Source organism: Salvelinus namaycush, chromosome 25 (assembly GCF_016432855.1).
Source record: "Salvelinus namaycush isolate Seneca chromosome 25, SaNama_1.0, whole genome shotgun sequence".
Lineage (NCBI taxonomy): Eukaryota > Metazoa > Chordata > Actinopteri > Salmoniformes > Salmonidae > Salvelinus > Salvelinus namaycush.
The window spans coordinates 32,656,355-32,671,373 of NC_052331.1; the positions used below are offsets into that span (position 1 = coordinate 32,656,355).

At 39.7% G+C, this 15,019-nt stretch overlaps 2 protein-coding genes across 5 annotated transcripts; one reads left to right on the forward strand and one right to left on the reverse strand.

Moving 5' to 3' along the window:
• The first annotated feature begins 1,679 nt into the window (after nucleotides 1–1,679).
• On the forward strand, nucleotides 1,680–9,327 carry LOC120020527 (zinc finger protein 644-like). Its single transcript, XM_038964230.1, has 6 exons — nucleotides 1,680–1,776; nucleotides 3,224–5,771; nucleotides 6,741–7,310; nucleotides 7,476–7,601; nucleotides 7,896–8,001; nucleotides 8,254–9,327. Exons 2-6 carry the CDS (start codon nucleotides 3,239–3,241, stop codon nucleotides 8,450–8,452), a joined length of 3,534 nt encoding a protein of 1,177 aa, XP_038820158.1. The 5' UTR covers nucleotides 1,680–1,776; nucleotides 3,224–3,238; the 3' UTR covers nucleotides 8,453–9,327.
• A 527-nt stretch (nucleotides 9,328–9,854) lies between these two features.
• znf326 (zinc finger protein 326) lies at nucleotides 9,855–14,176 on the reverse strand. 4 transcript variants are annotated; one of them, XM_038964232.1, is made up of 11 exons: nucleotides 13,947–14,174; nucleotides 13,628–13,653; nucleotides 13,417–13,504; nucleotides 12,631–13,000; nucleotides 12,439–12,517; nucleotides 12,104–12,176; nucleotides 11,631–11,778; nucleotides 11,505–11,532; nucleotides 11,025–11,155; nucleotides 10,607–10,696; nucleotides 9,855–10,444 (listed from the first exon to the last, which is right to left on the reverse strand). In XM_038964232.1, the coding sequence occupies exons 1-11, from the start codon at nucleotides 14,012–14,014 to the stop codon at nucleotides 10,415–10,417; spliced, it is 1,131 nt and encodes a 376-aa protein (XP_038820160.1). In that variant the 5' UTR covers nucleotides 14,015–14,174; the 3' UTR covers nucleotides 9,855–10,414. The 4 variants fall into 4 exon arrangements, with proteins under 4 accessions (XP_038820160.1, XP_038820159.1, XP_038820161.1 ...); XM_038964231.1 differs by having other exon boundaries at nucleotides 11,469–11,532; nucleotides 13,947–14,173; XM_038964233.1 differs by lacking the exon at nucleotides 13,628–13,653 and having other exon boundaries at nucleotides 11,469–11,532.
• Nucleotides 14,177–15,019: the final 843 nt, after the last annotated feature.

Consider the following 15,019-nt stretch of genomic DNA (forward strand, 5'->3'; position numbering starts at 1 on the left):
GACCTCATAAAATATCCTAATTGTCGTCATACTTTAAACCATAAATAGTTTTTGTGCTAAGGCCTCAGGTTGTTTTCAAAATGTGTTGAAGAAACTACATCAGATCAACGCAAGATGGCAGTCTTGTAATGGACCTAACAGTTCCCTAGCTAGCAAGCTAACGGTAGCTAGCTAACTAGCTAGGCAGGCTAGTTCGCTCGCTTTCATGTAAGCGACTTATTTGACAAAATAACAGTTTAATATGACCATACGGATGAGAGTATGTTAATTCGTATTCCATTTCAAACACTAGTGGCGTGGAAAAAGATAATTCCGGTTGCTAGCTAAGTAAAGTACATTTTAGCCTACCTGTTTCGGTGTGGGCTAGCTAACTAGTCTTGAGCCTAGACTCCCAATGCTCTATCTTCGCTCCGTCCGGGAGTTAGGCCAGCTCAGATGATTGATGGGGAACTCAAACGATGCCTAACTAGTAATTATAATTAATATATTGTAAGGATTGATTTAGAATCAAGCCGCTCAATAATGTACGATAGCTAGCTAGCTAGACAGTTCGTTTATGTATCTGACAACTAGCTAGCTAAGCTAGGCTTGAGCTAGCCAGCTGGTGATTGTCAGTTTATTGATTGTTGTGCGCGCGCTGCGTCTGCCTCTTGACGCCAAAACGACTGACAGGTTTCAAAACAACCTGCTGTCAGATATAACCTAAACATTCGGTACATTAACATTTATATGGTATTTCAATATCCTATAAGATTATGATTGAAACATCTGCACAACTGACTGTAACATTAAAGCCACAGTCTGGGATTCGAAAAATAATTAAATCTACGCCCCGCCACTTGTCTTGTTAAACAGCGGAGAAATGGGGTGAAGAATTGTAACCACTTTCAAATTCATAGGCTGCGCTAAGGATGCGAGGGCCATCCATCATGATCAACATTCTCATGTTTTGAGGTACACAGCATTTGTTTACAGACAGTGGAGTAAAACAAGCTTTTATTTTGGGTTCTGGTTGTGTTAAACAGTTGAACTAAGCTCATAAGGCATTGTTATAGGCCTTTATACCATGTCCATAAATGGATGTACAAATCGCAGGCTGTAGTTTTAATTACTTAAATGGCAAATATGACAGTCTGCTTGTACGCATTATTAAGTTGCTACATCTAAAAATAAAACGAGAAAAAAGATTCGTCGGGATTGCTAGTAATCTTGTGCTATTATATTGAGGAGTAACTAACTGTATGACCCCCAAGGTGTTCCCAAACACCAAGGTGATCCAGACAGAGGAAAAGAGAAAGAAAGACATATCTACATCGAATGGAAATTACCACCTAACATGTCAATTTATTATATGTTATTCAATTTAAAGCCGACTATCAGTATCATTCACCCAATCTTCCACCGATAACTAGGTAGATGATCATCAACTCGGGATTTTTCGTGCCGTCTATCTGGGACAAACCACTTTTTCTTGTAGGTGAAGCTTATGACGGTGACACAAAGTCAATGATCGATCACGGACGTATATTGAAATCATTAATTACACTGTGAATTATATAATGTGTTAGTATTCCTAAACTGGAAAAATGTTGAGCAATTCAAATGTGCATTTGCATTAATGCAATTGTTTTGTTATTGTATTCCCTCTCACAAAAATGGTTTAACTTTACGTAGACCAAGGAAAATGGCGACTGTGGAATGGCTGGAAGACGAAAGTGAGCAATAATTCAATGTAACGATTAAAGTGCATATCGTTTGCATTTGCACCGTTCTTCGGTAACGTTTAACATCTTATCTTACGACATTGTCATCTTTCGGTATTGTTGAAACATATCCATTTTTTTTGTGTGGTCTTGGTGGGGGTTTTGGTATGGAACAGTATGGACTGTAGTAGGCTATTGCAAAGCATCCAACAACAGGATGATTTAACGAGAAGTAAAGCACCTTTGGAGCTTTATGGGGCTCGAGGAAGACCACAATTAGCTCGCTATGTTTGTGCTTTTGAAATCAAAGATTGCGTTTCGTTTTGTTTTTGCATAGGTGGGCAGTGCTGCAACACATAACTAGAAAGTTTGTAGCTACCATCGAATGCAGAACTGTCTACTGCGGTTTCCACTAGCTGGCACAGCCACAAACTCAAAATTGACTATATCGTAAAAATTCAACAATTAGCTTTTGGTCATAATTTAATGTTAGGGTTAGGCACAAGTTTAATTTAAGTTTAGGCATAAGGTTAGCAGTGTGTGGTTAACTTTAGGTTCAAAATTAGATTTTAAGAAGATACATTTTAAAAATAGGCGGGGTTTATGACTTTGTGGCTGTGCCAGCTAGTGACGACCGTCTGTCTACTGCTCATCAATAGTCATAACGTTACCCATCGGTCTTGAGTAAGGGGTGATAGACTAGCATTTTATTGTAAAGCATATTCTGATCAGACATGCATGCATTTATGGCTTGATTGACAGTTGTCTTTAAATTGGAATACCCATAGCCCACTCATTGGTCATGTTGATGAAAATTCTCATCTTTTCTATTAAATTAATTTTTTTCATATAGTGTTGTGGGGATTCAAATCCTCATGGGTTTTTTACCAATGTATGTTATCTTAAATATTAAATTGAAGTGAGACCGAGGGGTGAATCTCAATAGTATAGTAGCTTGATCTCCATCTTTTCTCTGTACAGATGTGAAAACAGACATTCTGGTGGATGCTCACCTGGGGGGAAATCATTATGGAAACCGTTTACCATTTAAGAACCAAACAAAGCAAAACCAGGTTTCTATTGGACAAATCCCCCCCCCCCCCCCCCCCCTGTTTGGTTCAAAGCAGATGGAATTAAACAGAATTAACCAGCAAAGGACCCATCAAGATTTTATATTTAAAATTTAATCTAAAAGTATCAGTGTAAAAAAATATATATTTTTTTACAACTAGGCTAAATAACATCAGATGTTTTCCCTGTTGTAAGTGTTTACAAATGACAAAGTGATCTTTATCTACACATTCTGTTCAAATTACATAAATACAGTTGAGATATTTTGCAGTAGCTCTCAGAAGTAATATTGGACTGCTTTTTTGGTTGTTGTTGTGAACTAATAGCAGGCACCACTGGTGGTAGTAGAGAGTTCTTAAAGGAGTGGTACCATATCTGGCAAGAGTAGCCAGCTCAGATGATAGATGGGCAAAGGCAACATCTTTCTGATGTTTTCATTTCTTTCCTAGGGTTCAGCTACTGAAATGTCTGATCTGACCGGTATTGATGAAGAAGAAAAAGATGCAGATCCTATGATGGACCCCTTAGATCTCCTTCATGATCCAATGAGAAATCAGATGCCCTTGTTTATGGAGATGTTGGACAGACCTCAGACTTCTCCAATGAGAGAAAATAGCAATGTCCTTGATGTTCTCTCAAACACAAATGTGTTGTCTGTGAATGGACCTTCTTCACACCAGATCTTCGAATCAGATGAATTCAACAGCTTGTCAACAGAAAAGGAGGAGGAAAAGAGTATTACTCAGTTGAAGACTGTGCAGGACATTGACACTACAGGGATATGGGGTTTCGATGTGGAATCTTCTGAAAACTCAATGGATACTTATGAGGGTCCCCTAAGCTGGGACCCTCAGAGAGAATTCATGCAGTTTCTATGGGACAACCATGATGATTCTCCTGTGGAGGAGCCACCAAAGGCAGATCCTCCCCCAAATAGCCAAAGGAGGAGGAAACGCAAAATGGACATGGTGGTCATGGTAGATCCCTCAGAGGAACTTTACTCTGATTTGAGCCTCAAGTCAACAAAAGACATATTTGATGAGGAGGATCAAGAAGACCCTGTTCCCATCAACAAGGTCCAATTATTAAGAAAAAGCTCCAAACCTCAATCACCGACAGTGAAGAAAGCCCAGTATCCCAATGGAACTGTAGAGGCCATCAAGCAACTGATTTTCAGTGCGCCAGCAAGAAATCCACATGAGCAAAGCGTGGCTCACAAGCTTACGCCATTGAATGGGAAACCGCAGACAGACCATTGTTCAGAGGAAGAGCCATTGTTTTTTCCTTGCACAAAGTGCAACATCAATTTCAAGGAGAAGAACCATTTGCACCGGCACATGAGGACTCACACAGATCCGCCCAGTCCTATCAACATGCCAAAGCCTTTTATATGCAGGGAGTGTGGACAGTCGTTCCGCTTTCGCAATGCCCTCCTTCGGCATATGACCATACACCAGGAGAGAAGGGAGAGACTCATGGAGGAAATCAAGGGCATGAATGAATTGAAGGATGAGGGCACAGATGCAAGGCTACAGTGCCCCCAGTGCGCTTTTGGAACAAATTGTCCAAATACTTTTATTCAACATGCTAAGACTCATGAGAAGGACAAGCGGTACTATGACTGTAAGAAGTGTAACTACATGGCTGTGACAGTGTTTGAACTTGAGAGACACATGAACAAGGAGCACGGTCTCTGTAAAAACCAGGAAGAGCCGCCGGAGAAACCCAGTATGTTAAAGTCAAAGGAAGATGATGAAACGCATCATTCTTACTCCTGTAACTGTTGTTCTTATGGCACCTCAAGCAAAAACGTATTCAAAAATCATCTTGCGATTCGTCATAATCAGACATACGAAGAATATGAAGCTTTGCAGGGTAGAGAAAGAAAGGAGTATGCACAACCACCTTTTGAGAAGCACCTCCCCATTAGGAAACTCCCAGTAGTAGATTCCTTTACTTCAGAGCTGACATCCAAATTCTCTGTAAAAAAACAGGCTTTCAGAAAAAGAACAGATTCCCCTTGTGATTCAAATGACATTTCCGATCTTTTCAAAAAGGATAAGATTGTTCACAGAGCACAAAGGGGATTCAAGTCTCAACCCACGGAGTCAAAACTTGACAAGTCAATAAATAATCTGCTGTCTCGACAAAGACGTGACAAGCAGAGGAATGAAAAAATTGATGTCACCACAGGTTTTTCTTTTATCGAGGACAGAAATGGGGACAACAATGATCATGATTTTGGAAGAACATTGTCAGGAATTTCAGAAAATCCAAATTCTTCCTCTAATAGCCACAAATATTTATTGGCATCTAAGTTGGAGAATAATATATTAAATTCTGTCTGTGAAAAGGCAGTTATGAAAAAGTCCCCTTCCAAAAGAAAAATGTCCACCCCTTATCGCAATACTGTTGACCAGGACTCTTGCTTCATTTTACCCCAAAATTTGCAAAGTCCAAAGATGCTAAATATGGTGGAAGATATGGAAGAGGAAGACCGTGATGATAAGGATGTGTTCCAGTACAGTGACTATGCCACAGATGCCAACACTAAACTTCTTGATAAAAGTGAAATCAAGCAAGATAAACCGTACATTGTTAATTCCTTTAGCAGAAGAATGTCTATGAGGGGAGTCCTTGGAACCTCTGAAGACATGTTTGAGAAAGGTCAAGACTGGCAGTCTCAGCAGAAGCTTGTTGTCAAGGAAGAGTGCATCGAAACACATATTTTTGGAGAGACCCTTGCGCCTAACTCAGTACCTCTAAGTGAATCCTTTTTAGATCCTGATTCGGAAGGTAGTGGGGAGCGGAAGACCTGCCCTTACTGTCCTGCAATGTTTGAGTCAGGTGTGGGATTATCCAATCACGTGAGAGGTCATCTTCATAGGGTTGGACTGAGTTACAATGCACGCCATGTGGTATCAAGGGAGCAAGTGGCTTCTCAAGATCGGAAGCCCCGCATCCGTCGAAAGATGGTAGCAATACAACGACTGAAAGGTACTAATTTCCTTTATTTTTCTATCTTATATTTTGTTGCATGGATGGCTATATTCTAATCCTTCAATATAATGTTCAACAGTTCTGGTCACCTTCATGTTGTTATACAGATGAGCCAGGGGTCAACCATTTGGCTTCACAGAAACCTCCTCCTAAATAGAGATGCATATGTTTTTTATTAGCTACATTTACATATTAGTCATTTAGCAGACGCTCTTATCCAGAGCGACTTACAGTAAGTGCATTCATCTTAAGATGGCTAGGTTGAACAACCACAAGTATATTTTTCCTAAAATTAGCTATAGCAAAGTCAGAGCTAGTAAGGGGGGAAAAAAGTAACGTGCAAGTGTTTAGTTCACAAAAGGCTTTTTTGGAGGGGGCGGGGGGTGCTGTGGGATTATTAACTTTGAAGAGGTAGGGTTTCAGATGTTTTCAGAAGATGGGCAGGAACTCTGCTGTCCTAGCTTCAGGGAAAAGCCTGTTCCACCATTGGTGTGCCAGGACAGAGAAGAGCTTAGACTGGGCTGAACGGGAGCTGCTCTCCCGCAGGGGTGGGAGGGCCAAAAGACCAGAGGTGGTAGAACGTAGTGCTCGGTTGGGGTTTAAATAAAGGAAGCTAAATGTAGTATTGTAAGAAAAAGATTACACACCTGGTTAGATTGGAGAAGTTTACATTATTCAACATAGGCAAATTCATCAATTTGGTAATAATTTGTAGGTTGTTAATGTCATTACAATGTGTTCATGATGTGTTAATGTATCACGCTTGTGTGAAATACCACACCTTGAAGTTATTCCTGTAGTACTAGCCTCGCCATGACACATTTTGGCGTAGTCGGCGGGATTGGGTACACTGCTAAGTTCTCAATAAATATTTGTTTTTAATTTTGAGTGGGGATGGGAACTAATTTCTTTGGCATACAAAGAATGCTTTGACCAATTATTTCTGCTGTGTTGCTATTATTTCAGTGCCCAAGTTGGGGTTCGAGGACTCTCCGGTCCGAGGGCACTCCTGTCCATTATGTGGGGACTCTTTTGATAATAAGACTGGGCTGTCCAACCATGTTCGGGGCCATCTGAAACGGCTCGGCAAAACCATCGCCACTAAGTCCAAGTCCCCAATGTTGTTGCTCCGGGAGCTGATGCGTGACAAGAGAGAGTTCCAGAGAGCTCTGCAGATTCTGGGCAAAAAACGGATCCCCTCCCATTCCAGAATCCCCTCAAAGCAGGCCATATCTAATCATCTGACACCTCCTAAACGGAATCCCATCCAGAACCTCTACAACAATGCCAAATCACTGGTGCCCACATATTCTCTACCAGGGGAAACATTGGATAAGAAACAGGCAGAGACTAAGTTGGAGGTGAAAGGTTCACTCTCGAGTGCTTTGATAGGAATTCTGAAGAAGAGGAAGTGTCAGGTGGACTCAAAGTTGAGGACTTCCTCTCTAACTGCAAGAAACGCCCTGGCAGTTCCCCCCAGTACAGAGCACAGTAGAGGAGCACAAGTAAACTCAACACTCTCAAACTCTACATCAGGTAACACCAAGGGTCAATTTAAAGTATGGTATGATGGGATGTTAACCAAAGACAAAATGTTAGCATGAAGGTTATGAATCCCAAATGGAGTGTGCCTGTATGCATGCAAAACCATGGCTGATGTGGTCAAAAATGTGATTGATTTTTGTAAATATTGTTTCACAGAGAAAGGTGAATTCAACAGGAAGGTGTGTGTCCATTGCAATGCAACCTTCCACAGCGGTGTTAGTCTGTCCAATCACTTGCGGGCATACGCAAAACGAAAGAGAACTGCCTTGCTGGAGGGAACAAGTAAGTGCCTTCCCGTCATCATCAATGGCACATGTTCACAAAGTAATATCAATACTTTATACTGCTTACAGCCTCACTACTGTAAAGTGAACACAATGATTTCCTCAATGTCACTGCCTCACACAAACCCACTGCACATTTGCTTACAGCCTCACTACTGTACAGTGAACACAATGTTTTCTTCAATGTCACTGCCTCACTCAGACCCACTGCTTCAGTACACACATGGTCACCAGTCAATACCAAACTTATCTGAGCCTATTGTTCTGGCTTGCCCTGTTCTTAATGTTTCAGCGTATGACTGTAAACAAAGGAGGCAGAGATCGAGGCCTGGTTCCAAGAAGAAGACATCCCCTACTACGCCACACGCACCAGAGGAGATGTATAGACTAACCTGCAGGTACTCTGACCACACTGTCTATGCCGTTGGTGTAAATTATTGTATTATTCGTTGACATTTTTCTGATAAACACTAAGATTTAAGTTGGGGCAAAGATCTAATCAATGTATTTGTAGTGACGCTTTCAAATGGATGTTAAGTTGACCAAAAATATTTGCATTCAAAGAGATTTAAGACCCAGGTTGTAGCTTATACTGTCTTTGAGGGCCACTTCTGATTGGGGGTCTTACTGTGCTTGGATCCTCTTTGCAGATTCTGTGACCTAGTCTTCCAGGGCCCTTTGTCGGTCCAGGAGGACTGGATAAAGCATCTACAAAGGCACATTATGAATACCAGTGTCCCCCACACAGGGGCAGGCATGAGGGAGGTCACCTCATTGCCAAAGGACCCTTCCTTCTCCACCACCACTGAAAGACAGACCCCATCACTGGCAACTCACACTGCCTCCTAAGCCAAGGGACCTAGTTAAAAAAAAAAAAAAAAAAAAAAACTATTTTGGTCCTGTGCGTGTATGTGTTTGTACATTAGATGTTCCTTCACAGTTTTATACAGTCATAATTGAAAAATGCTTGCCACTATTACAACACACAATTTCAGAGGATTATGGCTACCTAATCTCTTAAAACACATTAGACATTTTGGATATTCTTACATTTTAAATGTCCCATGTTACGAATATGATTCCATGTGGGCTGACTGTTTTCTTGTGTTTATGCAGTGATTAGTGTGGAACCCATTTCCAAGAGACAACTCTTACCTCAGATTCCTAAAAATTCTCTGTCCATTTGGTCAAGTTTGGAGCATCTTTTCTCTGTATGTTGATATTTACATTTATGCTACACATGAAAACAAAAATGGGACAAATACAATTCTGTATTTTTAACATGTATTGAAATCATGATCATATTGCTACGATTTGTGTTTGCAGGGAGGGGGGTTCTGAGTAAGAAAATAAATTGATAGTCATCAACTAATCTTTAGGTAGATTTCTTATCAATATGGGTAAGTGTGGCTTGCAAGTTAATCACAGAACAAAAGGTTTAAAACATGGATGCCAGTTTGGTGGTTTCATACTGCGGTTATCTGCATATTAACTCCTAAATGAATAGGGTTTATCAGTCAGTTTTTGTTCTCGATGATGCAGTCACAGCGCTTATTGTTGCTGCCTTTCATGAATAACTGTTGCCTATATTTAATGTTTTTTAACTGTTAAAAAAAAATTGCTGTTTGTCTTTTTAAATAATTTATGTTTAAATGTATATCATACTGATATGATGCTGAAACCATTTTTGTGATGTTCTAAAAAATAAAAACCAGTTTAGTCAACTGGATTGACCTGTGGTGTTTCCTTTAGCAGTCTCCCACCATTAGTTTGTCAAGGATGGACCGATTTGCTTTCATCCACTAACTAATTCAAATCATACCTGAAACTTAACTCATTCAGTAATTTTATGATACGTCATCTGGTGAATACATTCTACAGTGGGATACCGCAGGAGTGTACATGTGTGGGAGACTAACGCCTAAATATATGATGAACCCCTCAGCTACTTGATCTGGAAAACAGACTTATGAAGTTCCAACTTAATAAAAGGAATCTGTATTCACAGGATATCAAAGGGCACTGTTATTCTAAAGAAACTGAAAATATTTCCTTTTCAAAACAGCACAATTTTAACCTTAAGCGACAGTTGGTATCTCAAATGGCTGGTTTGCATATACTGTAGATGAACTGTTGTACCAGATTAATATCACAATGGTAACCTTGACAATATTTGAAAATGGGTCAACCGTCTCTGTTACTGTTTATAAAAGGTTGTTTTATATTCCTGTGAATATCAGTCACACATCAATTCATTTTTCTTTAAAACATTTATTGTTTGGGTATTATTTTTAAATGATTGTAAGAAATTACAAAGTTGGAAAGCCTGTAAGGACCATATTTCTTCAGGAAACAAAACATTACAGTATTTCTATCCTTAAATCTCAATGAATCAAAGCAGGTGTTCTAATGGAAAAAAAGAATTGTGGGAAAAACATTACAAAATGTGCTTCAATATCTATTGAAATTAAATCAATTTCCAACTGAAAATTAAAAAGGTCCAAAATTACAGATGGATGTTCTTACGTGAAAAATGTCTACATCAAACACAAAATGACTACAAGTTCTCAACTATGTGATATCTAGCTAATGGATGCTCCACACTCAAGGAAAACCGGTATTCTGTATTAGTTAAGATTATCCTGTATTAGTTTAGAGGTACATAAGACTGAACATCAACACTCAGGGCACAGACTATGTCCATTTGGTCTTTGTCTAGTTGATTTTGATAGGTGGTTGTTGGCTGTCCATAGTTGTCCATAGCCAGTAGCTAGCAGTTCACATCAACTGTTTATCTATTCTTCATGGCCCTCATGATGACTGTTCAAAAGGATCCTTGCCCTGAAATACAACCAATTATTTGTAATTTAAATTCAAATTAAATTTGTTTTTGTCTACAGTTTATAGAATTAACACACTTTAAAAAGTAATACAAAACTTTGGTATTCTATAGATAAATAGCATTAGTGTAATGTATAGCAAATGCCTGTTCAGATTATTTACCTCACAGAAGCTTGCATACTCAGTATTCATTTGTTTCATGGTCGCCTTCGCAAAGTTCACACTTTCCCGCAACTGTTTCGTTCTAAATTCCTTCAGTGGTAAACACAGTAAAGTCATAAACATGAAATAGTAAGTACACCCACTTGTATGTTGCAGTGAAAGAACAGATTTCAAGAAAATAATGTAGCATCTATCGCTTTGATGTTTGTTTCTTTAAAGAATTGACAGACAAAATTCTAAATCAAACACAAATCGGCCAATTTGTCCAACTTCATGTTGCATCTCAGCTAACACTACAATGACTTTCAAAACAATATCAGTGAGTGACCATTGCTTTTTAAAGATATATCATGTGTTCCATTATTCACTGATGATATGAGGTGTGAGATCTGCTGTAGCAGCATAACGACTGCCTTACCATTTTGTTCCTCAGGTGGTCTTTGGAGCTCAGGTGATCCTGCAGTGATGATGGATGTACGGAGACGTAGACTTGGCAAGGAGCACAGTGGAAAATATCTAACTTTGTCATGTAATCCTTGTCCTGCAATGCTGAAAATGATAGGGGTGAGATACAGAGGTCAAATCACAAGTGTAGGCTTAATGACACCAGGTAGTGATACGTTGTCCAAAGCATACAAGTACATTTAGAATCAATAAGTTCTGTTTCTATTGAGGAAAGAAACAATACCTCAACATTGGTGAGTTTACATTTAGCCACCTTTATAGTTGGACACAGAGGGGGAGTCAGGCAAGTGGGAGAATAGTAGGAGGGATAGACGCGGGAATGAATCTGGTCGGGAACAGTATGTGTGACTAGCCAGGAGCATTAGCGATAGACCCCAGGCTTTGCACGTTAAGCTACCTCTAAGGCTATGTCTGTTCATCTGCAGTCTATCACCTTGCCGGACTTTGGTTAACACGGCCTCCTGAAACGTAAAGAGAAATAAATTTCCCTTAATCGTCATACAGATTGATAATCCCACATTTAATTCCATCTGAGAGAGAATGTATTTGCTTGACGTACATGCAAAAAGGCGATTGCCGTGTCGTCGTAGTTGTTTTGATTTTGGATGTGCTCCAGGGTCTCCCAGTGACTATTGCACTTCAGATGCACCTCAAGGGTGCTCGCTTTATGGAAATCCAAGTTACACATGTCACAGGTGAAAAAATCACTGAAAAGACAATAGAAGGGGATTTGTGTCAACTCAAATCAAAGTTTATTGGTCGCGTACATGGTTTTGCAGATGTTATCGCAAGTGCAGTGAAATGCTTGTGTTTCTAGCTCCAGCAGTGCAGTAATACCTAGCAATAAAAATTGTATTAAAACATTATACACATAATCCAGAAAAATGTTAAATATCAGAAAAGGCAGTCAGAGACCAGAATATAAATATATATACACATATAATGGTGTGTCAATATTATTGTGCATTTTAGTAAGGTCTTTCCAAAAAAACATGATAAGTTAGATGATGGCTCCTCCAATCATTTCTTTACCTCGGTATGTCCTCATTTGGGCTTCTGCTTCTCTTCTTTGTGACCTCTGAGGGTGACTTGGTTTGGTCCCCTCCTAAAAATTGACATTTAAAGACATACTTGATTTGAGGATAAAAAATAAAAAAATTGACACACTGAAAACTTCAAGGAGTAGGACATTCAATAAGTTGGTCTGATGGTGACTTCATGATGTCATTGGCCTCCCCCTTGCTTGAGGAACAATAGAGAACCCGCACCCCCAGGAGACTGGAACAGGACTTAACAAATCACACACTTTCTCTATCCCTTCACAACTCTGCCAGACCATTAGCAAAACAACACAGTTACAATCCTACCTCTTCCACTAGATTCTGATTGGCCATGAATGGGGTTGGTATCCCAGTGGGACCGGGTAAACCCTGGTGGATTTCTTGTCTGCAGACAACAGAGAAACATCACCATTACAACGCTGCACCAGTGCAAGCCTCAGCAACATCTTTCTACCTTTTCCCACCAAAATAATAACCTGACTGCAGTGAATTTCTTACCTCTTTGCCAGGTACTGTGGTTGTGGACATTTCTCTCCCATTTTCCCCCTGCCCCCAATATGCATTGAGGGGTAATAGTGGGGTTTCTGTCGTGGGCAACGGCCGTTCTGAGTGGTCATGGCTAGACCGGTCAGGTATGGAGCCATGGCTCGACTGCTCATGTCTGGTACCGGGCCGAGAGGATAACAAATCCCAGTTGAAGCCATCATGATGTCCAGCTACTGAAGCAGAGCCTTGATATCCACTACTCAGGCGGCTGCTCCCTCCACTAACTCTGTGCCTGTGATGGTCTTCCCTGCCTTTGGAAGGCTCCAATTCAGAGTCTGATGATGAGCCAGGATCAGGATCATACGGGTCGTAGAGCTCGGCTCTGGAGAAAAAAACAAGAGCATTTCAGCCATTTCTATGGTATAATTTTTAAGCAGGCCTTACACTTGGGTCATCACTAGCTTCTATAGCCACAAATTCATAAACCCTGCCCAGTTCTACAATTTATCTTGTTAAAATGTGATTTTAAACCTAAGCCTAACCCAACCACACTGCTAAACTTATGCCTAACTCTAACCTTAAATTTAGACAAAAAAGCTCATTTTGACTTTTTGGCTGTGGAATCTGACTTTGTGGCTATATAAACTTGGGGAAACCTTACACTAGGACTAGGCCATGTCTTAAATAACCACAACGTGCTAAGCGATGTTCCAAACAAGTCTAAATCACATTTTGCGGGAAATCCTCTGCTTGATACATTTAGAATGGATAAATCAAAAGCAAAACTGCATATCTTACTTTTCTGAGTTGCTTGTTCGCTGAGAGTTGTAGGATGCTGGGTTTACGGTCGAGTGTCTTGTGTGGTGGGTATAACCATGGGTTGTTTCTGTGTGGAATAAAATAAGCTTTGTTAATTGAAATGAAAAACAAAAACAGAATGTAAGAAATGGGTTTCCTATCCCTATCAGACAGGTATTGCAAATATTGGGCCAAAGGTAAGCAGAACTACCTGCACTTCGCTGGGTTGGTGTGATGCTGTACTCGAATAAAGAAAAGAGATTAAGACTGATCCACTCAACACAACACATAATAGCTAACTGAGCAGCTAACGATAATTTATCGCATGAATTATTTTTCTGGCATGCTTTCTCTTTTCAACAAAAAAACAGCAAACGATTTGTATGTTTATAATCAACTACATTACATTATTTGATTAGCTAACTAACAACGAAACAACTACTAGCTAGTAAACAGTTAGCTAAATCATGTAACTTAGCTACTAGCTAGCTTGATGGCTACAGTGGCTATTAAGTTAGTGGCTAGCCTACCTTCCATGAGCAGTGTATGTATTCGGCGGTCCATAATCAGAAAAAGAGTGATCATTTCGTCGACTCATTCTCGTCCTCTTGTAATTCACTATTAATGCCTAACGAACGTTCATATTTTTGTTAGATTACTGTCTCGTTTACGTGACTGCTGCTACCTATAAGTCTAGCAAGCGGTCATCATACTACAAATAAGCTACAGAACACCATTTTCTATTCTTACCTGCAGGGGGCCGCATTTTCCTACTGTGACAGTAGTCAACGAAGAAGCTGCTTCTAGGGTCTAAAAATGTATGATAACTGCCACCTATCGTGCTGGAGTATGAAGACTAATCTGTAATGAATTTCTAAACAACAGCTTTTTATTGATGATTCAACTTGCAAGTTGCAATGTTGAATAAAAGGTATGTACACTATGACTTATAGCTAAAGGGTTTAAAATGACAGAGATCTCCACATGCCAAGCAGATATTTGTGGCTTTCCTGGCTTTCTTGTAATGTGTAACTAGGAGCAAAAAGCAAGTGCCAACATGCCCCAAGTGCTGGAATTTATTTATGCCATCATCCTTGAAGAGAAATACAGAAAGTCACACACATAACTCAACTTGACTATATGTTATAGAATTACTAAAGTACTGGCAAGATAATGTTCGCTGCAAAGCCTGAAATGTCTGTGACAAATGTATCTCATCTGTCTGGATGTCAGTTACAGGCATTGACCTCCAGATTGTATTTCAAAAGTTGTCTTCAATTGCCCTATTGTTTTGGCATGACATCCTCCCTAAAGATGTAGCGTAAGTTGTACCTTGCTTGATCATTCCCCTCAGTTAATGTAATGCACAGGTTATAACAATATAACAATATAATATAGGTCGCAGTTGTAAATGAGAACTTGTTCTCAACTGGCCTACCTGGTTAAATAAAGGTGAAATAAAAAATATATATATGCCATTTAGCAGACGCTTTTATCCAAAGCAACTTAATCATGCTAGCATACATTTTACATATAACAAACCCTCAACAAATAAATAATTTTGTACAGCAGCTTACCAATTATGTTATTCTTTATACAGATA